A 27,880-nucleotide genomic window follows, 5' to 3' on the forward strand; every position below is an offset into this window, starting at 1 on the left:
CCCGATGCGATTCGAGTCTCGGCGAGAGAACATTCTATTCTGCTCGAGAAGAGGGTGTAGTGTAGTTTATATAGGAAGCTGAAGATTTTTAAACGAGAAAGCAATTGGCATTTAGATTCTTTAATAAGATTTCTGTTCATTAATATTTATTCCATTTATTTTAAACTATATTTATATTAAGTTTGACGAATGATCGAGTGACGTATATAATTTCCCTGTTAAAAATGCAAATTCGATTTAAAGCGATATTAAAGAGCAAGAAAAAAAAGAAACCGAAAAGCATGCCCTGACTAGATACTGACTAGACCTATTGTACTTATCGATCTTCGACTGTTTTCGTTATAAAAATACAACAGACTTCAAGTAAAGGGGGATAACTCGTCGGTCCAACGTTCTTATTACATTGTCTGAACAATTTATTTACGAGAAGAAGGTAATCCTTTCTGTATTATTTAGCCAAGAGACAGTTAGGGGGGAAATACGCGAGAAAATACAGTTTTTTAGCTACATCGAGCTCCGAAATAAATCCGAAAATATACTTTCCTAGCTAGAGAATGGGGCGATCGAGTGATAAAGACTTTAGTTGTTCAATATCTGAGTGTAAAGCATAATTCGTTGTGACGCCTAGCGACGCCTTCCAAAGCGTAGGAAAACATGATCGACGTCCTGTCTTTTCACGCCGCTGTCCAATAAGGGGATGCTTTCATGGAAACCTGTGGACCACAATAACGCTATTGTTAAGATTCACAAGTCACGTGGCTTGACGTCAAATTTGTCAATAGAAGTTTGTTACTTTCTGTTAACGTAATATCATAACTGCTTAAAGTTCTTTAACTCTTTATCTGGCAAGCACTGAAATTTCAAATGAATAAATTTGGGAGTCATCCAAGTATACAAGTTAAGTATATGCCCTTTCTAAGAGTGCAAGAAACACATGTTGCTTGAGGTCAACATTACCAGATAAAGGGTTAAGCTAAATTTACTAACTAAACTAACTTAAATGGTGGTTTTTCTTTAATTAGAATATAGAACAAAGTGCTCAAGGTTTTGTCTGCCAAACTGTGTTAGTACATTTTGCGTGTAAGACTCAGATGCACCTGTTATGCGGCTTTCTTTGTCGTCGATGTAACTCTCCATTTCTGAGCCAAGTTCGTATATCCTGGAAAGGGCGGCGCAGACTTTGCGGATCCTCGGTGGTAGATCGTCGAGGAATCCAGGATTGCACTGTGTCGGCAGACCCGCGGAAACGTTATTATAGACCATGGACATGGTCGTCAGCGAAATCAGGATCACGATCGTTGAACCCATCATTGTTATACCTGGAAAAAGCAACGATATTAGTAATTAAAAAAGCCGTACATACAGAGTGCTCGGCCATCCCTGGGAACAATGTACAGGAGCGATTCTCGAGGCCATAATAAGACGAAAATCAAGAATACCAATTTGTTGATGGAGGCTTCGTTAAGAAGTTATAGAAACATTTCCGGCCACATGGTATATTTTCGGTAAAGAATTTTTTTCTCGAAAGTACGTAGGATTTCGGGGATATGTGTAATGACCAAAAATGATTGTAATTGACCCCCGCAACCGAAAATAATTTTTTCAGAATGATTTGAAATTTTTTAATTTTGTCGAAAAATTTCACACATTCTCGAATTTTTTTCTAGAAAATGGGTAGGATTTCGGGGGTATGTCTATTCACCAAAAATTATTGTAATTGACCTCCGCAACCGAAAATAATTTTTTTAGAATTAATTAAAAATTTTTTTTTCGTCGAAAAATTTAAACACCTACCCCCCGTCGATTTTTCTTAAGAATTCGTTTTTTATTTTTAGTAATTTTGTTTAACGCCCTACAGAAAAGTTCTCTAATACTATTTTGTAGGTACCCATGAGCTCTACTTCAGAAAAAAGTTTCACTGAAATATATTCACTATTGTAGGAGTTATGGGTGTTTGAAAATTGAACCATTTTTATTGGGTTTTTCTCAGTTTACAGGGTCAAGGGACAACTTTTCGAATATTTTTGCGATTTGTACATATTCTCCATCAAAATACGCGTAGTTTGCTTTTTTAAACATTAAAATCGTCCAATCCGTTCAGAAGTTATGACGTTTTAAAGATACACAAGAAATTTTCAAGTAACATTTCTGGCTCGAAATTACATTGTCGGTGAGGAATTTTTTTCTCGAAAATGGTTAGGATTTCGGGGGTATGTCTGTTGACCAAAAATTATTGTAATTGACCTCCGCAACCGAAAATAATTTTTTCAGAACGATTTGAAATTTTTTTTTTTCGTCAAAAAATTTCAGCATCTACTTGAATTTTTTTCTCGGAAGGAAGTAGGATTTAGGGGGTATGTGTATTCATCAAAAATGATTGTAATTAACCTCCGTAACCAAAAATAATTTTTTAATTTAATTTTTCAATAACTTTTTAACGAAGTCTCATTCAAGACATTGATATTCTTCATTTTCGTCTTATTTTGGCTCCCAGAATCTCCCATTAAAATTTTTCCCAGAGGTGGCCGAACACCCTGCATATCGTATCATTACGAATTACCTGCGGGGGGTTGGATCGTCGTGATTTGATCTTCTAATAATTAATGATAACTTAATTATTTCGTAAGAACTTTTAATTAATTTATAATAGTCGACTGTTAACTCTCAAATTGGTTGCTTATTAACATCCACTCGGCTGTTTAAAGTTAATTTTGTAATTTTCTTTTATATCGACGCGTGTATTCTTTTATGTTTTGTTTAGTTTCCTCCGAACGACTCGCTGACAGAGCTCGTGGACAATTTTCGTAAATTAAGTAAGGAGGGCAACGTTACAACGGGATTATACAACGGACGGACGGCCGTGCAGAAGATTAAAAACAAAGCGGACGTACTTCCGGGGACAGGAAAATTAGCTCGTCATTTATGAATATGCGAGAACCTAGAGGGAAATCAATTTTCCAGTAACAGCTTTCCCGTTAAATCGGATGCTGCGATTAGGTCCTTGACGCGTCCTTAACGTGACCATAAAAACTATTAAGAGCCGTGAAAACTTCATTCACGCAAGAGTTTCGTTTAGAAAGTTTTAAAATTAATTTCGAAAATTTTCCAGGGCGCCACGAGGGAACGAACAGTTTCGTTTCTTCCTGTTATCGTGACCTTTCGCGTTTTGCGCGAGTTTGGAGCAAACAATGGACGGGGGACGGCAGTTTGTAGACAAATTTGTTCCAGACAACGAGAGAAGAGGAAGGAGGTGACCGTCCACTGTTAGTCGACGCTATGGAAAACAAAGGAGGATATTGTGTTACGCGAAACGGTCACGGAATATCGAGTAAATAGGTCTCGCTGAACCCGAATGTGATCTCACAAGTGATCTCAAAGTCGGGGAAATCGTATTACCTACGTGACCGGCGTGCCTAATAGTTTTCGCTTTGTACACGCGGAATATTAACGGATATCGTGGGAGTTAAATCCCGTTGTCGCCTAAAGGAAAGAAACAAACGTTTTACTTCAAATGTACATCCATCGAGAGCCTACGAACGTCACGAGGCACGAGGGTGGCTCGAACGAGATTCCTTTTTAATTAATTTATTATGCTAACGTCTCGTCGTCGCGGTAGTTTCTCCTTTTTTATGGCGACGTTATGGAAACTTGTTTCGCGGACCATGTTTCGGTCGTTTTCTAATAAAATGTATTCCTATCGATGCAAACAATAATTCTACAAAATTGGTTTCTATCAACGTGGCCATAAAAGATAATTACGCGTAAATTAATGGGAACTGGAGCAACCATGTCGGTTTGCAGGTTTAAGTAACGTTCCTTAATAAAGGACCAAAACGACGCGGCGCGTAAATAATTCGGCGATGTATTAATACTTAATCACCAGTAGGGAATTGCTATGAATTACTCCAGCGGCGATGCCTAGATAACTACCGTACATTTCGTTGCTTTCAGGGTCTTAATTAAGGCGAAGGTCGTTCGACAGTTTATTTTCGATCGTTTCTATCATTAATTTGCTGCGTTTCGGCAAATCCATCGGTTTTTGATAGCCCATTCTCCATGAAACGAGATATTTCGATGTTACTCGTGCCTCTAGCATGTATGTTTTATAACTTCAGTAGTCAAGAATCCCTACTTTAATAATTCTTGATATTACACAGGGTGTTCGGCCATCTCTGGGAAAAAATTTAATGGGAGATTCTAGAGGGCAAAATAAGACGAAAATCAAAAATACCAATTTCTTGATTGAGGCTTCGTTAAAAAGTTATTGAAATTTAAATTAAAAAATTTCAAATCATTCTGAAAAAATTATTTTTGGTTACGGAGGTTAATTACAATCATTTTTGGTCAATACACATACCCCCGTAATCCTACGCACTTTCGAGGAAAAAATTCGAATAAATACTAAAAGTTTTTGACGAAAAAAAAATTTTTCAAATCGTTCTAAAAAAATTATTTTTGGTTGCAGGGGTCAATTATAATCATTTTTGGTGAATAGACATACCCACGAAATCCTGCGCATTTTCGAGAAAAAAATTCAGTACTTGTGAAACTTTAAACGTTAATATCTTTTTAATGAAGCCTCCATCAAGAAATTGGTATTCTTGATTTTCGTTCTATTTTGACCTCTAGTTTCTCCCATTACAATTTTTCCCAGGGGTGGATGAACACCCTGTATATTTCTTAATACTTTCGCATTTGATAATTGTGTAATTCGTAGTTCCCAATTTCCAAAAACAATTTTTACAGCAATTATAACAATTAGTATAGCAATGTACAGGCATGCTCGGTCTGTTCAGCCATTGCTATTCCGCAAAGTAACCTTTTCATCCGTTCGTGGAATTGATTCTGAACCACTAATGATCGCTGTAAGGCAACTCGAGCCTCTTTACTCGATTATTTCTTCCGTCTCGCTACCGTGCACTTTTCTTTGATTTTCTTTAAACGCGCCAAAGCTATTACATCGTGGACCAATTATTCTTACCAATACCGGGCACTTTCTTAAAGCACGAGAGCCTTCGTCGAATGTACCAGCGGCCCGGAATTATGCAAATCCGATAAGTTTCCAAGCCCGCGGTGCGCATTCTTCGGTTCAACGTGCCCGAAGTGGTCTCGGAATCTTCGAGAATGCAATTTTTTAACGGTAGAAACACACTCCGATACAATGTAACCTTTCATCTATTTTTATTATTAACGTTTTGAAAATTCCAAACGATAATCATTTCTATAAATAAATCGGGTAGAAAAAGCTTAGAAAAAGATGGAATACGCGTGCATTTAAGTACACATGAAACAAGAAATAGTTCGAATCAAACAAATTATGATCGTACGATCGAACGTTGAGATTTCTACTGCGCTAGTAGAAAGCGCCATCTTTGATCAGAGCGACCGTATTCGACTCGGACGATAAGAACAAAACGTGCGAGTTCTGCCGTACGATACATCGCCGTAAAGCATTCCAGAAGATTAATATCCTTAAAAACATGTAACAAAGAGTTAACCTAGCAGGATTCGCACGGTACCAGGACACCAATTTCCGCAAATGTATTTTCGCGCGATATATTTCGCGAATTAAATTAACCGTAAACCAACAGTGCCCACGCCGCGTAATTTTTACGGCGAAAATGGAAGAGTAACGCGATTAACGCGGTCTACCTTTTCCGCTTATTTATGGCGGGGGGAAAAGAATTGTGATACCAGTGCGGGCTGATAGAAATTTATGGAAACTGTAAGAGACACATAACCTCCGTCGAAGAATTGGTAACCTTAATTTCCTAACTGTTTTTAATTCAACAATTAATATTTTCTTTCTTTCGTATATTTCACTCGCAGGTTTAACTCGGTGTTTTGTCCGAATTAACAAAGTGAAATGAAGGAGCAAAATTTTCTTGGAAACACTAGAGGTTTTTAGGTTATTTAAAGTAGGTTATGGTATTTGTTATAGATTGCGTTTTGAGGAGGATTATAAAAGTCTATTATTACTCGAGTTGTGGGAACAGCGGTTGGTATAAGATCTATTTGTATCCTCAAAATATTAACGCAATACAACTGTTAGGAATTTAAAAGATTGTTTTTAAAGGTATTTTATTTTAATGTTATTACACGAGACTCCCCCCCCTTTTATGTTCATGTCTAAATAGCTTCTACGACGACTTCTTACACAAATATCGTCGAACCAAGACACCTGGCGAAAGATACACGACCCCCGCGATAGATCGATCGAGAGTGGAATTGTCGCAGGAAATGAACGTCAGTTCTTAATCGAGTTTGTATCTGAAATATCACCTCTGAATTCACGGTCTGGTATTGTGAACGCATCGATGGAGTGGGAGGATCGAGGGGGAGATCCTGAAACAGAAGTGCCCGGAAAGAAGGGAAGAAGAAGGAAATCCGCGCGGAGAGACTTTACGAGAACTGTATTATCTGCTTGTAATTTTCGAGGGCAGTGCACAGGAATTACCTTATGGATACTGATTTTACGCGAATCAAACTACAAAAATAAAATAATAACTATAAAAATAAAATCTTTCTTGTTGCTTTTAGGTATTTCAAATACGTCGAATCCGAAGCAAACGCCTCCATTTTGAGCGTTAATCCTACATTGTAAATAACTGGAAGATCTGGATTTGGATTTTTTTTTATAATTTAAACTAAATTTTTAAATTCGCAAATCATACTACGATCTATATTCCCAGCATTTAACTTTGGCAAGTTCGGTGCTAGCACATATCCATTTATTTTCTCATTAAGGTAAAATTGATCCCCTTCACTAATTACTAATTACGTAAGAAGTACTTCGTTGTACCAGTAACGGATTAAAAAGCGTGTTTTAAGTATGATCTCGTGCAGGATCGTGCTCGTACACCGCTTAATAAGAAATTAAACTTAAACTGTCCTCGACGGAAGTTTTAATCGTTGCCAAAGTTTGAGTATGGGATTGTAGATTGTAGATACGTTTTCCCTGTCGCGAGGATAGATTAAACATATCAAGTTTCGCACGGAAGTTGACTCTCGCTTTACGATCTATTCCGAGAACACGTCGCGCATCACAAAATTCCATTCCGCGAGAACCCATTGGATTTTCATCTTTTACTGCATCGAAACGAACAAAACGCATTGGGAACGCTATTCGTGCGAAGAATCCGCACAATGGAATTGTAAAAGATTTATCCGTAACTAAACATGGCTGCATTAATGACTCGGAGAAAAATTTATTTCGAATAGTAATTTTTAAACGATCGTTTCAAATAATGTTAATTACTATTTCAACCGAATTCTGTTATTTATTATTTATATAAAACGTCGTTGCTTAAATTTATACTTATTACTTTAATTTCGACACGTTAAAAATCGTAGTCGTTGCCTCCTACGGCTTCGTTAAAACTGTGGTTCGATGTTTCGCGAGCACCAATATGGCGCGCTAATTAAACGTCACGAAGCGTTCCATAAATTCGAAAAGAACAACTTTTTGGATCTAGACGGTAACACGTGCGTTTTGTGATGTTTCAACCATTTCGTTTTTTAATTTTATTAACAAAATACTGCTCGATTGTCTGGTAATATTGATAAATGTTCATTTCAATAGAAAGGCGATCGATTCAAGATGGCCGACCTCTACGTTAGACACTAGCAGTTTTGGAGTTAAAGGAAAGACGATAACAAAGATTTTTGAGACGTTGCATCGCTTCAAGATTGAAACCGAGTTCCCCAGTTCTATTTTAAGAGATAAACGTCGTGAGTTTTTGATTAAATACGTGTCACCGTGTTACGCTGAAAGCTCGTATTCGGAGGACGTCGAGCAACGTGTTTCGATGCGCCCGTTGAATTATCTAACAATAAGTAGACCCAGCTGGGTGACGGTTTGCGTGGCGAGATATATTGGAATTTGTTCGAACCGAGAAACGTCTTGGAAACGTCTTGCACGGTTCTTCGTAGCAAGCTTGCACAAAGAGAGTTCACGGGGCGAACCGTCCCGCGGGACAGAACGCTTCGCGTACGCTGAGACCAGGATTAATGTTTGCGGTCGATGCAACTTCATTTTCTACCTGTCCTGTAAAAATCCACCGACCACCCTCGCACGCATTTTACGCGTCCGCGTGAATCTACAACTTTTGCTTAGGCGTATCAAACCCGGAGAAGTAAAATTCTGAAATTAAGAATCGCAAAAGCAGCCGAATACCTACAGAAAATCCAATTACCAGAGTTGATATGTTCAAGTCGATATTATTGTTGCTTTATGTACAGTTGAAACGTTCAAGTCCATCGAATAATTATAAAAATAGTTCTAAAGACCGTTCGTGCGATATTATTATTATTTCATGTAAAGGATTATTCGACAGTTGACACCGGTTAAGTCTTTCCTACTTTTAGGATTCGGATTCCGACGTATTCGAAAGATCGCAGCTAGCATTTTCAGGGGTTAGACGACTGATAGTGTAATTTGACCTTTGAAGAAGGTAGCTGCAATGCTCGCATAGAGGACGGCTTGCCCCCGTAAGCTTTAAACAGTATCAGCTGTCAGAGATCTTATTAAGCATTCTACGAGCTACAAATTTGTCGGAATATTATCTTCCGTTTATGTAACTGCTATGTAAAAGCTTCGTGTTTTCTTAGCGATTCGACATTTTTGCAAAACGAATTATTTTACTTTTTACTATATTGTTTATCGATCGCGTCGTTTGTCGGCGTAAAAGACCCAATTGCTTTTCAAACATCAAGCTCGTAATCATATTGTTTCCCCTTTGTTGATCCGTCTGTTCGACAATGCACGGAAAATTAATACGACGAAAGCCCGTAAAAAAAAAAGTTGAACAAAGACCTGTATAAAAGGCTGATAAAAACTAAAGTAATATAAAACTTTGCGAAAGTGACTGGAAGACTAATGGAAAGTTCGACAGGAAACTTAATCGAGGTATTTAAATGAATATTAATAACAAACTGCTGGTGAAACTTAAATTAAGAAATTGATTAAAGTGTTTGTTGATATAACTCGACAGCTGTGTAGCGCAACTTGAAATAAGTATTCACTTTTAAGACTACTTTTTCTTGTTCCTTGTATTAGATAGCTTTTCTCTTTTTCCTAATAAAATGGTTCTCGTACTACATTCACCATATAATGTACAATGTGGCGAGATGAATCGATTCATGCGAAAGGAAATGTATTATTCCTTTTAAGAAATATGTCCAATTGCGTATTGCACCTGCAAAAATGCATTATGCTTTCGCGGAGAACATCCTTGCCATAGATCTTCGTTTAGGCCAGAGCAACAGCTTTTCCCAGTTTCTGGAATCATCGTGTACCTATATCCAGACACGCAAAAGCTATTCCGACTATTTACTAAAAATTTCTTCCCTCGGAAAATGTTGTAACGTATTCATCTCTGCCAAATTATACTTGCACGACCGACGGGCGTATCAAGATTTTAGTTCACGGCTGCATCCGTCATTTGTGAGCAAGAGAAATGCAACTCGGCAATTTTACGATCGAGATGAACAACTCGTTACTCGAAATAAACAAAAAAACGTAAAGTGGAACACGACGATAGAGAAACAAGAGATATTAAAACTTTTCTATCTTTACGGTGATTAACTGTTGGAATAAATACAATCCCACTATTCTGTAGATATAAATATAGGACAGTCTCGTTTTTAAAAATTTGGAAACATTGCTCACCGTCGCTTTCGTATTTAAGATTTATACAGGGTGTTCGGCCACACCTGGGAAAAATTTTAATGGGAGATTTTAGAGGCCGAAATAAGACGAAAATAGAGAATACCAATTTGTTGATGGAGGCTTCGTTAAAAAATTATTAACGTTTAAAGTTCTGCCCGTGCAGAATTTTTTTCTAGAAAGTGGGTAGGATTTCATGGGTATGTCTATTCATAAAAAATAATTGTAATTGACCCCTGGAACTAAAAATAATTTTTTTAGAACGATTTGAAATTTTTTAATTTTGTCGAAAAATTTATCCATTCATTGAATTTTTTTCTTAAAAGTGGCTGGGATTTCGAGGGTATGTCTATTGACCAAAAATGATTATAATTGACCCCAGCAACCAAAAATAATTTTCTTAGAACGATTTGAAATTTTTTAATTTTGTCGAACTTTTTCTCACACCTTTTCGAATTTTTTTCTAGAAAGCGGGTAAGATTTCGGGAGTATGTCTGTTAACCAAAAATGATCGTAATTGACCCCTGCGATCGAAAATAATTTTTTCAGAACGATTTGAAATTTTTCAATTTAATTTTTTAATAACTTTTTAACGAAGCCTCAATCGAGAAATTGATATTCTTGATTTTCGTTTTATTTTGGCCTCTAGAATCTCTCATTAAAATTTTTCCCAGGGCTGGCCGAACACCCTGTATACTTGATTTTTATTTAAGTTAAGAAATTTGTATAGTTTTATTATGGACTGTATTTTATGTGATAGTTAAAAATTGTGACTCTTTTAGTATATAAATAATTAAATTGCTCGAAAATAAACCCTACGCATTTTCCGTAACACTGACGGCCGCTGTCACGCGTACGTGACTTTGCTAGCCAGCCTTTACCGTCCACTGTCACGTCTACGTGACTTTTATCCCTTGTCAGTTTAATGGGTAAGATTTCATTCGATGAACAAATAATTCTCTGTTCTTGCACAGAACGTAGTAATCGAGAAAAAAAATTTACTATCAACCACGAACTATCGTTTCAAAGTAATGTCTTGTTGTTATAGACTAAATTGTAACTCGACTAAAAGATATAATTATATTGTATCGTCGAGTGTTAATATAATGGGGATACTAAAAATGGATAGGAAGATTTTCGCGTGTAAATGGACCTTATGGCGCTAACCTGTTGCCCCGTTCAAGTGCTCAGGCGATTCAAGTTCCTCGAAAGTTTCTTCGAACGAGCGTCGTCCAAAGTTTCCTGGCCCGATGGCGGACTCACTGTTGCACGATGAAAGAGAAACACGGGACAAAAGGTTGAGAGTTTTGGTGTCGGTCGCCGATAAGATCCAAAGGTACGATGATAGTGGCGAGATTCGCGAGGGTTCAGCCCTTAAATACGCGCCGTTTACGACGACCATGCGCTCTCCAGTCGGGGTGTTGGGGCGAAATCACACGCACACGACACACACCCTCTCGTGTAAAGGCGGTTGACGTATATTTTCAATTTTTCCCCGTGTCGCGTCCAATGAAAATTTCATACGGTCGCGGACCGTTGCACGATGGGCACCTTTTTACTTCGGGGTCGGCCAAGTTCGGCCATTTTTTCTTGCCTCATCGCCCAGGAAACGAGATTTTTAAACGATGCAACCGATTGCACACACACGCCCGAACGAGACAAGTTACCGGAGACCGGGGAGGACACACACGATCGTTGTCAATTTTTTATCAACCGACACATCCGAGATTAGACACGTTATTTGATCTTCCTTCTTTGTTACTTTATACAGGGAGAATGATAAATTATTGTAAATCAACCCTGAAATTGAAGAGTAGGCTTTTCTTATTGTCTTTTAAATTAAAGAGACCGAATAATAAGTCAGTGGACTCGTCAGTAATAATCGGTTGAGAAACGTATTTAATGATACGGAAAGGTTAGTCGAGCGCTTACGAGAGAGACAATAGCGTAGCCCTCTGGCGGCGAATACTGAAGGTGATGCCACGATGAGAAATAATAAAAATTTGGGCGTGACAGTTATGACTTCCAAAAGATTTTTAAATTATCGAGTTTCTAAATAGAAACGAAAAGAAAAATCTAGGGATAACAATAGTGGCTTTCAAAAGATTTTTAAAGTATTGAATTTATAAATAGAAGTTAAGATTTCGATGTTAGTTAATTTTATCGTCGAATGTTGAGCTTGAAAAGCGTTTCAGAAAATACCAGGTGGAAGAGCACTTCCAGAAAAGTTACGCTTGCCAACCGCGAAACGGGGCTTACAGTTAAGTAAAAAGGTTCGATGTTAAAAGGAGAACGAAATGGTATTTTTGGGATCGTTTTCTGGGAACTTTTACGTTCTCGATGGATTTATCCATTGATAAAACGTAAATTTCAATTTCTCACAAAAGCGCTGGGAAAATAATATAGCCGAGTCTTAGTGGACATTTCGGATATCCGTTACCAATCGGAGGAACAAACAAGAGGGATTCAGAGGATATTAAATATGGCCTGTGATCATTAATGACCAGAAATCGGGACGAAACGCAATAAAATGGCACGACGAAACGAGCAAACACGGAAACCGTTACTTTCGGTTATAGAAATATTTGTAAACGAATAGATTGGACGAGCTTGCTCCGTCGAGACGAAGATAAAAATTAATGTAAAGTAATTATTCTGAAATAAAAAATTTTCCTGTACGATTGTAATAATACTTAATACCGAAAGTATCGAGTGGTCTGCCTTTCAAGTGCTACGTTGTATTAAAGTAAAGATAAATCGCAGTCGATCGAAATATACATAATTAATATTTTTGCATATAATTCGTTTCGAAGTAAAAAGAAATCATTCGCGTTTTGTACAAAGCAGACTAGTTGAAATCCACAGATACTTTCACTACAATTGAAAAAACAAGAGTGCAAAAATCTAAATTACCACCAATAATGAAACATCCTGTAGAATTGGCTAGTAAAAACGACAGTGAACTTCATTTTCTTTTTGCATATATGACGTGGCTCCATTTATTTCACAATCACGCGTTATCCAATGAATACACACGTTTCATCAAAATCAATGTTTATGTGAAAGTTCATGAATGATTTCCATTCAATGTGATGAGTCGGAAGTTATCGAGTAGTCGATAGAACTATTATATTTATGTAAAATTTTTCGTTTCTGATTTTTTACGATCTTTAGAAATAGCGAATAAAAGCAAATTGGCGAAAAAATCGGGATACAAAGAGGTTATGAATTTTATGACAAACCCTGCTGGGCCTAATACTAGAGGTTATGTTCATAGCTTTCACCATATCACGTGCTGGGCCAATCAGAGCCCTTCGAAGATATGCAAGCCTCTGATTGGACAGAAAGTACCGATTTTCTATATTACCGATACTTTGGTCGAACCTTCACGACAGCTATGGCGAAACGTTCATGGAAATCTGAAAATTAATAGAGGGGTATATATTTCGTCATAGGAAGCTTTTCGTACGACCATAAACGACCTAGGTGTTGCACACTGTGTAAACAGAGTACCTTTTTATTCTGCACATCCTAATATCATCTTAATAATGTTTGATACAGAAAATATGTGTCAGGATAAATTTGTTCGGTGCAAAGCTGAGAATATTATTATTCGTGTTTTAAAAAATTTCTTTTACATCGACAGAAACAAATTTCTAGATAAACTTGATTCGCAGAGGAGTTAATTCAAGCGCAAAAGATGGATATAATATTCAAGAAAAGTTAATTTAGACTGCAATCTCCAGTATCAGTGACCTCGAAAACCCGTTTCCCGCCAAGTATCAAAAAGATTCTATGAAAAATCTAGTTTTCGTCTTACTATGCTCAGTTCGTCCTTCGAAACTATCATTTTTCTCTATTGTTATATAATCGAAGAACAAAAGGCACGATAACGTAGGAAAAAAGCAGCGAGGCGGTGACAATATTCCTTTTTTAAATTAAATACGACGACCTACGGATCAAGATTCATTCAGGAAGCAGATCCGTCACGTGACCGTCACCTTTACATATCGACGAACTCGATGCAACGATTTCTCTGTATCGTTCCGATGGGCATTAGAATCACGGACCCTTAAACTTGATCGCGATTTCCACACGGACGTATTTGTTATTCGAGCGCCGTCCGACACACGGCGGCTTCGGAGAGTTTTCCAGTTTAATCGTAATGGATTACCCCCGTAATAGCGGCCAAAAAGTTTGGCAACAGTCCTCCTAAACGTTTTCGTACGAACTGTGCACCACAATAAGTGAGACGAGAGTCCGTACGTCTTCAAGATCGATCGGTGAGCACGATAGCAGTGATCTAGTCTCGCGAAACAAAAACGTCGATCGAGCAATTTCTAAACAAAAAAAAAGAAGAAAAAATTACTCCATCGAAAAATTTTAAATATTTTTCTTAACCAATTTGATTAAACTGCAATGGATAAATATGTCTTTACAACTGAAACGAATTACGGTACGGGGAAAATCAACATCGAAACTGTCGGGCGAACTCGAAACGAAAAGTGAAAAGAGAGATTAGAAAAATAGACGGAAATTTTATAATCGATAGTTATTTTCGTCAAATTATTTATTTACGTAAGTTTGCATACGAATTGAAAATTAGCAGAACCGAATACGTTACGATACCTTCCAAAGGCATTGTTTTAATGGGATTTTAATCAAGAGACGGTAATTATTTAAATTTCGAACCATCGCGTCATTAACATTGGGGTATTTTTTTTTCAGCTCGCCAATTTAAATCGTTTTTTTCTCTAAAAATTGGTGATCGATACTATATCAAAGTGGGGTTAATTTTTATTTACTAGTCCTTCGTGCGTCTTAATTCGTTGAAACGATTGAAAACTGAATGTTGAAAAGTGAAATGTTCGACGTACCACCTCATCGCGACGCCATTTTATTCGAGCTAAAACCGAATACCGAATAAAATAAAATTACTAGAATCGTGGTATGGCCTACGATGGACGTTTTTCCAAACGAATGACGATAGTGAACGCGTTAAAAAAATATACCAATACTCGTTTCTAGCGGGGCATTCTTTATGGGAATTAATATCATCCAAAATGGATGAACTTTGTTCGTCAGAAATCCGCTGTTCATTCGAACAGCTCGTCTCGTTCCAAGGGTAGCAACGACAAAGGACAAGCTTCACAACTGAAAGACGTAGGACAACACGCGGGGGAGACAGGTCCTTAGTTTTTGCTAAGGAGTCGACAAAATTCCATCAAAATCAGGGGCGAAGGATTTCGCGATCGGACAAGGTATTGACCTACTTTTTCTGGACGTTAACTGTAAACATGTTTATCGAAGATTCTTAACGCTACAAAGGTGCCCAAAGGCACCTAAAACTTTTGCTTGGAATTATTTTATTCGCTTTCCATATACTTTTGGACTTTATTGAAAAAAGCTATAATTTTGTTATACTTTGTTTTCAGATTTCGCTGAAAGAAAAGTGTACTTTGAAATTATAACGATTTTAATGACAATTGCACTTGGTAAATTTTACGTTTCTTTAACTCTAGAATATTAATTCTTGTCGCAAGATAACGTTTTTTATCGATTTATAATACAATTTTATTTTTAATTATGGCATTTATTCGCAACGTTACCTTGATTAAATTTAACATATCCTTTCACTTAGTAAAATTTTTTAAATAAACCGTGAATTTATACTTCGTAAATAATTGGTCTTACGTGGATAGAAATCTTCACGAAATTCCAAAAATGATTATTAAATTTTAGTTGCGTGTGTAATTATACGCTGTGTGCAGAATATTATATTTAAAATTATAAACTTTTGTTAAAATTTTAAACGTATTTTTCTCCCAGCTCGCTTTTTGGGATCTGTCTGCACAATGACTATGTCAATTTTCAATGTTTTTGTCGCGAAGTTTAATTAAATAACATATCGTGAAATATAATTATTTAGTAGCTTCTTAGGAAACATATTTACGTGTAGCTATATTCTGCGTTATCGATAAAATGTTTACTGTAAATATTGTTCTGTATTTTGTAAATGCGGGAGCAGATAATTTCGTTGATATTTTCATAATTTGGAACTTTCCTTATTTGACTGTTATCGAAGAGATTTTGCCGACCTCTGGGTCGATTTCGATTTTGGATATAATTCGCCAATCGTTTTATGATGTAAACTCACGTAAAAATATGATGCAAACGTATCTGAGCGTCGTCAAAACAGAGCGCGCTTCGATAATTTTCTCGAATTATCCCTACTATTGAATCACAAGTCCCACTTTCGTCCACAATGCAAGATTCTAATAAATTCGCGTTTCGAAAAATCGTTCAGTTCGTTCCGTGCCTTCACATTTCGTTTCTTCGATCGTATTTTATTTTTCAGGTTTCTCTAGTTTTTACTTTTAAAGGTATACTTTGTGCTTTTTGTAATTCATAAGTGATCATCGTACTCTCGAACATATTTAAATAATCGTTTCTCTATTAAATAATCTATTCGTGGCAGTGCACATCGTTTAAATATTTTATAAATTGTTCGTTGCACACTTCGGCGAAAAGGATTAATTGTGATCGTGAAGTGTTTCTAAACAAAGGAAAAAAGGATAGAGAAATTTTGAAAAATTCCATTCCAATTTTTGAAATTTTGAAAAATTCCAATATTATATATTCCGATGTTTTTTTTCTATAAAATTACTAATTATCATTGGGCATGATGGTGTTTGATTCTCCCCTGTAAGGTTTCAATTTCGTCCCCCTCCCCCCCCCCCCCCTCGTTTGATATTAATTTCATCACCGACGCTACCTTCCATCATTTCGTCCCTAATATTTGCATTCGTATTCGGGTTCGTTTCTTTAAATGAAATTGAATTCGCTCGACGCGTGACTGGGCCCTAATCGCCCTCGAGAGCCTACCCCATTTTTCTAAATCTCAGCCGATCGTTTATTATTCCAAGCTTTGATACGACCGAACGAAACACGTTTTATTTACAGAGTGTAATTCTTTCATCGCGATACCGCGGACCGGAAGTGGCCTGGAAGGACCGTGAATGGACCCTTCTTCCTCGTGGATGTTGACGCGCGATTTGGTCCACCGCATCATCCTTTAACCACCGATTTTCAACCGCCCCGGGGGGGTCCCCGTAAATCCATCGACCACCATGTTGCAATTAAACGGCGATATTTTCAACCCCCAGTCCCAGGACTCGGGAAAGACCACCTTCCAGACACTCGTCGCCGATTCGAAGATCCGTCATCAAATTAACGATGGTTCCGGTGAGTATTCCATGACGCGCTTTTCTGGCGAAGTGTATTGGGCAGTCGGTTAAAGAACGTATACAGGATGTTCGGCCACCCCTGGGAAAAATTTTAATGGGGGATTCTAGAGGCCAAAGTAAGACGAAAATCAAGAATACCAATTTGTTGGTGAAGGCTTCGTTAAAAAGTTATTAACAAGTAAATTCAAAAATTTCAAATCGTTCTGGAAAAATTATTTTCAGTTACCGGGGTCAATTACAATCATTTTTGGTGAATACACATACTTCCGAAATCCTACCCACTTTCGAGAAAAAAAATCGGATAGGTGCTGAAAGTTTTGGATGAAAAAAAAGACTTTCGAATCGTCTTGGAAAAATTATTTTTAGTTGCAGGGGTCAATCGCAAGCATTTTTGGTCAACAGACATACCCCCGAAATCCTACTCTTTCGAGAAAAAAATTCCTTACCGAAAATATAATTTCTGGCCAGAAATGTCTGCCCGAATTTTCATGCGAATCTTTAAAACGTCATAACTTCTGAACGGATTGGACGATTTTAATGTTTAAAAAAGCAAACTACGCGTATTTTGATGGAGAATATGTACAAATCACAAAAATATTCGAAAAGTTAGTCCTTGACCCCGCAAAATGAGAAAAACCCCATAAAAATCGTCCAATTTTCAAACAGCCATAACTCCTACAATTGTGAATATATTTGAATGAAACTTTTTTCTGAAGTAGAGTTCATGGGTACCTACAAAAAAGTATTAGACAACTTTTCTGTAGGGCGTCATACAAAATTACTAAAAATGAAAAAGTAATTTTTAAGAAAAATCAACAGGGGGTAGGTACCTAAATTTTTCGACGAAAAAAAAAATTTCTAATCGTTCTGAAAAAATTATTTTCGGTTGCGGGGATCAATTACAATCATTTTTGGTGAATAGACATACCCCCGAAATCCTACGCACTTTCTAGAAAAAAATTCGGGTAGGTGCCTAAATTTTTCGACGGAAAAAAAAAATTTCAAATCGTTTTGAAAAAATTATTTTCGGTTGCGGGGGTCAATTACAATCATTTTTGGTGAGTAGACATACCCCCGAAATCCTGCGCATTTTCTAGAAAAAAATTCAGAACGAGCGGAACTTTAAACGTTAATGACTTTTTAACGAAGCCTCCATCGACAAATTGGTATGCTTGATTTTCATCTTATTTTGGCCTCGAGAATCCCATATTAAAATTTTTCCCAGAGGTGGCCGAACACCCTGTATATGTAGGAACGAAGAGCCCAATCGAGCACTTGCGAGAGAGTCAAGAGCGTAGCTCTCTGGCTGCGACTACCGGAGGTGACGCCACAATTTCTTCTTTCTCTCCTCTGCAGTCTTTGGTAATCACCAGATGTGTCGACTATTAACAGTATGACGAATCCTGGTTTCAAACAATTAAAAAAAAAATTTACAAAATTAGTGGCACCGAATTAACGGGTAGAAAAAAAAAACAATCAATGTCTTTTTGTTATAAAAAGAATTTCTATGTTTCTACGTTCTCGCTATTTATTTTCAAGCAGCAGACGGTGTTTGCGACACGCCTTACCGATAATGTGGTCCTCGATCGCCGTCGAAATTGCATTCGTTATCTCAACGCGGATAATGTTCGTTATCGAATTGTCTAACGCACCTGCTGTTTTCCAGACGCTCGCGCTAAATGTTGACGCGCTATCGAACGGTTTATACGACGACAGCATCGTAAACAGAATCGCCCTTTGTAACGGAAAACCGATTTCGCAATCCATCGACGACCTCGCGATTTTTTTTTTTTTAAACAAATAAGATTGTCTTTTTGACGAATATCGATATCAACGCGTACCAAAAAATACATAATTCTGGTAACATATTTAATTTAACAGAAAAGAAAATTCGATAATTTACATCGACCCAATACATAGAAATGAAAAGAATTATTTTAATAAACTATGTTTGATCAGTATTAAACATTCTACGCGATATGGAATTTCAAGTTTTGCTTTTGACGTCAAGCAGGATGCGTACTACGCAGAAAGAATCATATTTTTAAATAGAGTATAACGAGTGAAAGTGTATTGCGTCATCGCATATCGTAACTTTCATTCCTTTCCCAGTAAACAATATTCACGTAGTTCCTAGGCCAATTTACATACACTAAAAAATTAATAGCTAACAGTAACACGCACACTGATCGTTAAAAGTATACAAATTTCATCGTCTCACATTTTATTAACACTATTTCTTCAAAAAATATCGAAAGAGTAAAATATTTAATTTACAATTATTTTCTTACTTTTTACACGACAGGGAATTTACAAGTATAAAATTGCAATTGGCATTTTGTGATTCCAATATTGATTTCCACGCGAACAAATTGTCATTGTTAGTTGGATGTGTCTGTTTATTGGTCACCGATTCTACTTATACAAGTCATAATTTGCTAGCGTCGCCGATGAATATTCAAAGTCGATTTTTCATGAAGGACACCCTGTACAGTAGAAAAAATCAAAAACACGTCACCTCGCATAAGTTGAAAATTTAAACATTCGTCGTAGGTCATCGTGTCGCCATTATCTAAGCTATTTTTTCGCCGAATCAGTAATTATTCTAATATTCCAGATTATTCTAACAATACTTGCAATTGTCCTCAAACAATCTATAGGTCTATCGTTTCCCAACACTGTTTAAGCACCCAATTTTTCCGTCGTCAGCCTTCTGTTTTATTCATGTAAAATTGTCTTGAATTACAATTTCTAATTCTTAACAGAAACTATAATAGTATGTATACGTTTATTATTCTAGATCGTTATAATGTTTACAGTAAGAGGGTTACTGCTCGTTCCAATAAATAAATAAATAAATACATAAATGATCCAGGGCTGACCACTCCTGTCGTGAACTGTAGTGGAAGGTAATAGGAACTGACGACGAGGCACCATTTTTTATTACTGCTGTTTAACGTCAAAATTACGCTAGATTACTATTGCAATATCGAACCTCTGAAAATATAACAAGAAACAAAAGTATAGCAGGCCTCTTTACAAAACTAGCGTTACCTGTTCATTTTTACAGCACTCTGTTTAAAAATCAATGTTCATACTATGTCCAATACGTTTGCATTATACAATACATTAAATAAAATACATAATACTGTATCTGAGAGGCAAAGTCCGCTTTAATAACAAAGAAAAGTGATTGTTAACTTGTTGCATACGACAGTTTCAGCGCTAATCAGAAATGTATTCTGCTAATCTTCGAATTTCTAATATTAATCAATTTCATGCAAAAAAAAAATCTATGTTTACTGCGATCTTTTTGCCCCTCTGACAAATTACGATAATTTGGGTTACTCTGAGGTACAGAATAACGTCGATCAACTTCGAGAGTTACCGTACAGATCTGTTCGTATTTAACGTGCGATTCGCAATGCCTATCGCTGTACGTCGAATCGATTCGAGAACAGTGAAAAGCGTGAAATAGACGATCGTGTCACGGTCTATTGTTGTCTCCGGGCAGGCTTATGCGGAACGAAAGTAAAATTCCGATTCACCTTTGCCAGCGTCGTAGGTATCGAGGCTGTTTGGCTGTACACGGAAACACAGACGCGCGAGGGATGTGTTAAAGGGGCGCGGGCAGCATAAGAAATTGCTATGAACTCGGTGGTACCGGCCGGCTCGGAATGAATTATTCATAGGCCGAGGTAAAAGAAGAAAAAAAAAAAAAGTATCGTTAAGACGGCGTTCCCAACGCGGGACCTTTAAATATTCATGGAACGCGACCACATGACGCGGATTACAGAAGTCAACGTTATCTTAAACCACAGGTTGAGATCTTTATTCCGACAAACGTTCCGGAAGAGGAAGCGTTCAGCAGCCCATCGTTCGCGTTGTGTGACGATCTTTAAGCCATTCAATGCTAATACCATCACCAATAATTATTGGTTTTCCTACACTACGTCTAAGATACTGTTTTCCTGCATTCTTCGTACAAGCTTCTTAATTTTTAATTATTTCTTCTCTTTGGAGTGCCAGAGGGTTGGAAATTTCTTCTTTGATTGTTAGGATCTTCGAACTTATACTTTGAGTCTACTTTACAGTATTGGAAAAATAACGTTCTTAGTTTTTGCTTGCAACAGTATTCTTCAAAATTGACTCGTTCGAGTCCCCTTCATCGATGATACTGGGAATGTCGAGAGGGCTGATAAATCTGGGCGTTTACCCCTTGGCGTGGAACAGCCATGGGGTGTAGATTTAATGCTTCCGATCTTCCGGATCACGGTGATGTGGGCGATGAGTCCAAATTACACTGAAACGTCGCAAATCAACATTAAATTCTGGACAGATGAGTGTTCAACCGTGTGGAAATAATTAAGTAATTAATTAAAGATATTTACAACGGTACGTTTGACACGATTATACATATAGTATTTTTCACCTTGTTTGTAAGTAAATGCACATGCTATTAACATATTCTTTAAACGTGGAAGATCGAACAATAAAATAAAAGAGAAATCGACACGTGTCATAGGTATCTGCCACGTCACGCTGCGATGAGTTCAAGAAACTCTTGTCTCGCGTACTTTGGTCTCGACCAAAGAATTTCTCAATGACATCGTAATGATCGCGAAGCGTAGGAAAAGCGAGAACGAATTAATTACTTAGGCTACTAACAGGGAAAGAGTTTTGATAACGAAAATAGATTCCAACGAATAATAAAACTATTATTTTGCTTTGGTAATTGTAGCGGGAGAAAGCAGTTAGCGAATCGTTTTAAAGCTTTGACTGAACTATGTTATGCTAGGCAAAATACTTTTAGCGATCCACTAACAACAGAACAAATTAAGCTGACCGAGTTACGTGGTTCGCCCTGTATGTTCCTGTTGCTCGAAATAACTGTGCATTCGTTTAAACTGCCACGGATTATAATGGAAATGGGATTTAAATAATTTGATTCGAATCAATAGTCGCAATAAATTAACTAAAGAGCCGCATGTGGTCAGGAGCCACAGGTTGCCGACCCCTGGTCTATGGGAATGGAGCGTCCGTTTCGCTCGAGAAAGAATTCTATCGATTATCGCGCGTACCAACACCTGTTGCTATCTATCCCCAGTACCGGGTATCCAATTTTTATACAAATAAGTGGTTCAGAGATTATTACAATCAGGAAAGCTAGGGGTTTCCTGTGAATTCCTTGATATAACCCAAAGTGTAGCCTTGACACGATAAAGTTACTAAACTTTATTACAGACCATTTTACGATTTAATTTATGAATAGTCATTTGAAATTCCGCGACCCTTTTTCTTCTTCTAGATTACATCGTCAACCCCCATTACGCCCGTTGCCCTGCCTACGACGAGGCTTACAAGAACTCCCTAGAGAATCCGGAGAAGTTTTGGGGCGAAGCGGCACAGTGCATCGAATGGAGTAAACCTTGGACTAAGGTCTTTAATAATTCCAGACCACCATTTACCAAATGGTAGGCGTCCAGCTAGTGTTTATAGACAATATATGTATAATACTTTTAATTTCAATCATCCTTGATCTCCCAAATTTTGATGATATTTCCTGCCTCTGAAACGAAACGTTAAAACACGAGATCTTTTACACTTAATACGGTGCAATGAATTCCGCAGGTTCGTCGACGGGGAGCTGAACGCTTGCTACAACGCGGTGGACCGGCACGTAAACGCCGGGAACGGGAACAAAACGGCTCTGATCCACGACAGCCCTCAAATGTCGACGATCAGAAGAGTAACTTACAACGAAATGTTGGAGAAGACGTCCCTGATGGCTGGCGCTCTGTACGACATGGGCGTCCGCAAAGGCGACATAGTGATCATCTACATGCCGTTGATTCCTGAAACCATAATAGCCATTTTAGCGACGACACGTCTTGGCGCCATTCACTCGATAGTATTTGGCGGTAAGAATCTAACGATAAAACTTAGCTTGTGGGGGGTCTGTAAAGAAAGATGGAAGGTAGTCCTGGGCCTGTTAGTGGACTCATTAATAAAACTATCCTGCAGACTCTGCCTTAGACGCAGGAGTACTGGATAGTCGGTCGAGGAGCGTATATGGCAGAGACGGAAGGTCAGTCGATCACTTGTGAGAGAGACAAGAACGTAGCCCTCTGGTGGCGAGTACGAGAAGCGATGAGCCCACGAGTTAATATTGAAAAATCGACAAAGCTCTTAAAGGGGAAGGGGGAAACCTTTTCTACTTGGAGATCAATTATACTTGAACAAGAAAACGTTTCCGTGGCTATAAACGACCCCTCTGTTTGAGTAGCAAAGAATGATTATTAAGTAAACTCACATACGACGAGCGATCAAATATCAAGGCGTAGATTAATGATCTTGATCGGGCAATATTTGCTGCCGTTTAATCAAAAACTATGCAAAGCTTTCTTTTTCCAGGATTCGCCGCAAACGAATTAGCTACCAGGATAAACCACGCGAAACCGAAGGTGATTATCGCGGCTAGCTGCGGCCTGGAACCGTCCAAGATCATTCGGTAAGCTTTTATCTAGTTCCTCTGTGACTGTAACAACATTTGCACGAACATCTGTAACTATATGTGCACTGTAATTCTGAACGCAGGTATACCGCGATGCTCAACAGCGCCCTGAACATCATTTCTGTAAAAAAACCACAGTGCATCATATTTCAGAGGAGGAATATATGGCAGAGTCCTCTCCTAGAGGGTCAATTCGACTGGGACGACGCGATGAAGAGGTCGAAACCCCATCCCTGCCAACCGGTCGATGCAAACGATCCCTTGTACATTTTGTACACGTCGGGAACGACAGGTAATCCTATTCTATTTATAGTTTAACGGGAACATCGTCCAAGGAAACTTCCGCGTAGAACACTATATTGGCAAAGGGGCATTAATCATTAATATCTATACATCGAAACAATCCCTTACATATGAATTGAATGAACAATAATATTTACAAACTTTGAGAGTCCAGTAATTCTACTCTTTCCATAATCTTCTGTACCCTGACTAAAATGAAACCATTGATCGGTTCAGCTAAACTTTTAAACCGAAGGTCAGCCGAAAGGGATCGTTCGAACGATCGGTGGACATTTGGTAACCCTTTGCTGGTCGATGAAAGCAGTTTATGGCATGGAGAAGGATTGCGTTTGGTGGGTGGCATCCGACATGGGGTGGGTGGTCGGCCATTCTTACATTTGTTACGGACCTCTCCTCTACGGAGCGACCAGCGTGTTGTACGAGGGAAAGCCCGATAGAACGCCGGACGCGGCACAATACTTCAGGTTGAATTTTCTCTGAAACTGGCATAAGACGACAGACGAGCAAACTGTAATCCGATTACACACGCTACGATAAAATTACATATAAATCTTCGTGGTGCATAGAAACTATCTAATTGCCCGCGTAATTACATGTACATATAGTCCTTCCACGAGATGGTACAGCGTGTTTACATCCCCACTCTTGCTGCAGTCCGCTGACTGGCTGCCATCGATCTTCCTTCTTCTCGTGGAAGAATGGTATTTTATCGCAGCGAATGTAATCGGATTACATTGTGCCCAACTCCGTCTTCGTATTATTAACAAACTTATTTTCTTTAATTACATGGAAGCGATATTTGGACTAATCGGTGTCCCATTTTTCGCAGAGTGATAGAACAACACAGCGTGAATGCATTGTTCTGCGTGCCCACTGCGCTTCGAGTCATAAAACGTGCCGATGCTGACCTTACGTTAGGTCGGAAATATTCAACGAAATCGTAAGTTTTTACTACAGTCAATTATATCATATCGTGATTAGCCATTTGCAATGTATTATCTTTGTTTTTAAGTGAGTTTTTAAGTTACCTTGCTACTAAAAGATAGTAATGTATATAGTATAATTTATCCTTATTAGCTTCGGCTCGAGATCAAAATCGCTACGTTTCCCGTTTCGCTGTAGAATTACCATTTACTGATATATTTATATATAATATCTTTCCTAATAATTATTAAAGCGCTCGACTTTTTGCAAAGGTTAAAAACTGTATTCGTGGCTGGCGAGTTCTGCGATTACGAGACAAAAGTCTGGGCGGAAAAAGCGTTCAAAGTACCGGTTATAAACAATTGGTGGCAGACGGAAACCGGCCATCCTATTACAGCATTATGTTTAGGATACGGCCATAATACTAGTTTGCCAAAAAACAGCACCGGTGTTCCGATTCCTGGTTATCACAGTAAGTCCTGCGCGACTGATGGTAGAGGTTAGAGGTCAGAGAATAAATACTCGAGAATAACCGATCCGAACCGAATGAAACTCGAGAATAACCGAACCGGGCCAAATAATGCTCGAGGATAACCGAACCGAGCCGAGTAATACTCGATGAGTCCGAAACCTTTAAAAAAAAGTACGGTTCCATTGTTTACTATGTTCGGTAACACAGAAATCAGTTTGAATTCATTCTCGAGTACGTTACGATCGGTTGGCCTGTTTAGCTTCCACCGACTATACTTTTCATTATTAATTCCAATGAACGGTGGATATGGCAAGATCGATGAATGAGCGACACGACCATGAGCGTTCTCGCCGATCCAACTTTCGCAACGCATCGGGTGCAAATTAATTCGGTGCTTTTCTTGATGAAATTCAAAGTTTATGTACACAACCTTACGCGTACGAGTTTGATCTTTGAAATGATTTCCGTTATTTTCTATAACCTTGCTCCATCTATCGGATATTTAATGAATGCACTCATAGAAAAAATGGCGGTTTCGACCGAACGATCCTAATCAAAGAAATTGTAAATAATAATTAGTATTTCGTAAGGTTAAACTGTCTGCTACTTCTTCGTATATAAAGCACGATTGCATCAAAATGAAACAACGAGCACCAAATGTAATCTTTCATAGTTTTTATTTAAATTCAGAATTACTGGAAAACCCGTTACCGACCAAGTTTCGTTTTCATTCGAATCGAATTTTTCGTTACGAAACGTTAAACGTAAAGGCACCAGATTAATACGCACGTTTAATACAGCAATGCGATGAAGGATGTTAGGCGTAATGGAAGGTCTTATTTCCAGTCGATATTTTACAAGACGACGGTAGCAAGACCGACAACCTCGACCTAGGCAGAATCGTTGTAAAGTTACCATTGCCGCCTGGTTGCGTGTCGACTCTGTATCGAGCCGATGATAAATTCGAGGAAATCTACTTCTCGAATCATCCAGTAAGTTGTGCTTCCGAAGCGCAGGAAACGGTATCAAATATCCTTTGATATCGAAAATATGGATCGTCGATCATCGAAATGGTAGTATCCGTGTCGGACGGTACCAAAAATCCTTTGATATCAAAGAACATTTTCCACTATTCCCATTAATTTAATTCGCTGATAAAACGCTTCAGGGTTATTACGATACCATGGACGTTGGTTACAAGGACGAGTACGGATACGTTTACGTGATGGCACGCGACGACGACGTAATCAACGTCGCCGGTCACAGACTGTCCACGGTGGCCTTGGAAGACGTCATTATGGCGCATCCCGACGTCGTAGATGTTGCTGTCGTCGGTGTGCCCGACACAACCAAGGGAGAAGTTCCTTTGTGTCTTTACGTAATGGGACCAGGTAAACCTCCAGTGCAGACACTTGGTCTTTTCATGCACATTTTCATCTACCAAAGCAGACTTTCCTACGGCTGAAAACATAATAAACGTACAAACAACGTAAACACGATACTCTATCTTTATTAAAATATAAGTTTGAATAATTCAATAATAATATTTAGTTTATCGTAGGTTTTAATTTCTTATTTGCTATTTATATCGATCGTAAGTTTCAATATTCGACTACAGGAATATCCTCTTCGGATCCCACTTTTATCCAGGGGCAATCTTTCCTTCCCGCAATACCTGTACTGGTATTATCTTCGGACCTCCAATGAAACTAGCTGTGATACTGCAATGGAAAAAAAGAACAAATAATCTTTGTCGAAACAAACAATGGTGTTTAATAGATTACGTATATAGTTACATGTATTTCTGTGCGTAGAAGCGACAAAGAACGAAGAACAGATCAACGAGGAGCTGGTGTCGCGTGTGAGAGCTTTAATTGGACCCATAGCATCGTTTAGGATGGCAGCCGCTGTAAGGGCATTGCCACGAACACGTTCGGGGAAGATAATCCGCAAATCTATCGCCACATTGGCTCGTTCGAAACTCGTTAAGGTGAATCTACATGAAATCTGCATTGAATAATGTATGAAAAATATCTGCGGTGCGCGCGCGCGCGGGATGAAACTTAACGAGAAATGAAATTTCCATTTCCTTAGCGAGACAAAGATAATATTTATTCGTCGTTCGCCAACGTGAAATATACCGTTCCCTCTTTTTTTTTCTTTTTCCAGATTTCAAGTACGATAGAGGACGCGTCGGTGTATCGCGAGATAAAAGAAGTACTTCAGAAGCTCGGTTACGCTAAATTAGCGCCGGATCCTCAATGATAAGTGTAGTTAAGCTTTTGCCATTTTTATTATAAACTTTTAATAATCGTATATAAAATGTAATACACCTACGTACGATATATGTATAGCTGACACGCATAGGAGTGTACTTGAGAAAGACGCGTCGAAAATTCGAGTTTAATAGTTATCTTTATAAATTGCACCGCAACTATATATATATATATAACGATTTTTCCATAGTACAATAAAGAGAACTTTTAAATGAATTTACGTCATCGTGAACACGAAACGAAGTCGAAATCTGAGCAACTTAATTATAGTTTTTGAACTCACTATCAGTGTTAGGCCTTCGTTCCAGTTATATTTCCGTTCTGAGCGGTAAAGATAACGTGTTTTTAAATCATTGAATAAAAAAAAAAAAAAGAAAGAAAATGATACAATAAGCGCATTGTATATTACACCGATACTTCTGTTCTGTGTAAAGTAAGAAAAAGGGAAATAAAAGTAGAACGTATCAACATTCTGTT

General features: G+C 38.0%; 2 protein-coding genes across 4 annotated transcripts; one reads left to right on the forward strand and one right to left on the reverse strand.

Moving 5' to 3' along the window:
- Nucleotides 1-41: 41 nt before the first annotated feature.
- Nucleotides 42-10,996, reverse strand: Ms (neuropeptide receptor myosuppressin). The gene is made up of 3 exons (XM_076776854.1): nt 10,835-10,996; nt 1,098-1,319; nt 42-713 (listed from the first exon to the last, which is right to left on the reverse strand). Exons 2-3 carry the CDS (start codon nt 1,309-1,311, stop codon nt 625-627), a joined length of 303 nt encoding a protein of 100 aa, XP_076632969.1. The 5' UTR covers nt 1,312-1,319; nt 10,835-10,996; the 3' UTR covers nt 42-624.
- A 2,724-nt stretch (nt 10,997-13,720) lies between these two features.
- LOC143348318 (acyl-CoA synthetase short-chain family member 3, mitochondrial) lies at nt 13,721-27,796 on the forward strand. Of its 3 annotated transcripts, none has more exons than XM_076778400.1 (14): nt 13,721-13,950; nt 14,753-14,928; nt 16,631-16,912; nt 22,223-22,388; nt 22,546-22,835; nt 23,329-23,425; nt 23,512-23,720; nt 23,967-24,195; nt 24,561-24,671; nt 24,928-25,127; nt 25,974-26,119; nt 26,296-26,518; nt 26,942-27,117; nt 27,297-27,796. In XM_076778400.1, the coding sequence occupies exons 3-14, from the start codon at nt 16,798-16,800 to the stop codon at nt 27,390-27,392; spliced, it is 2,058 nt and encodes a 685-aa protein (XP_076634515.1). In that variant the 5' UTR covers nt 13,721-13,950; nt 14,753-14,928; nt 16,631-16,797; the 3' UTR covers nt 27,393-27,796. The 3 variants fall into 3 exon arrangements, with proteins under 3 accessions (XP_076634515.1, XP_076634516.1, XP_076634517.1); XM_076778401.1 differs by having other exon boundaries at nt 14,776-14,928; XM_076778402.1 differs by having other exon boundaries at nt 14,792-14,928.
- The last annotated feature ends 84 nt before the right edge of the window (nt 27,797-27,880 follow it).

This window comes from Colletes latitarsis, chromosome 11, assembly GCF_051014445.1.
Source record: "Colletes latitarsis isolate SP2378_abdomen chromosome 11, iyColLati1, whole genome shotgun sequence".
NCBI lineage: Eukaryota > Metazoa > Arthropoda > Insecta > Hymenoptera > Colletidae > Colletes > Colletes latitarsis.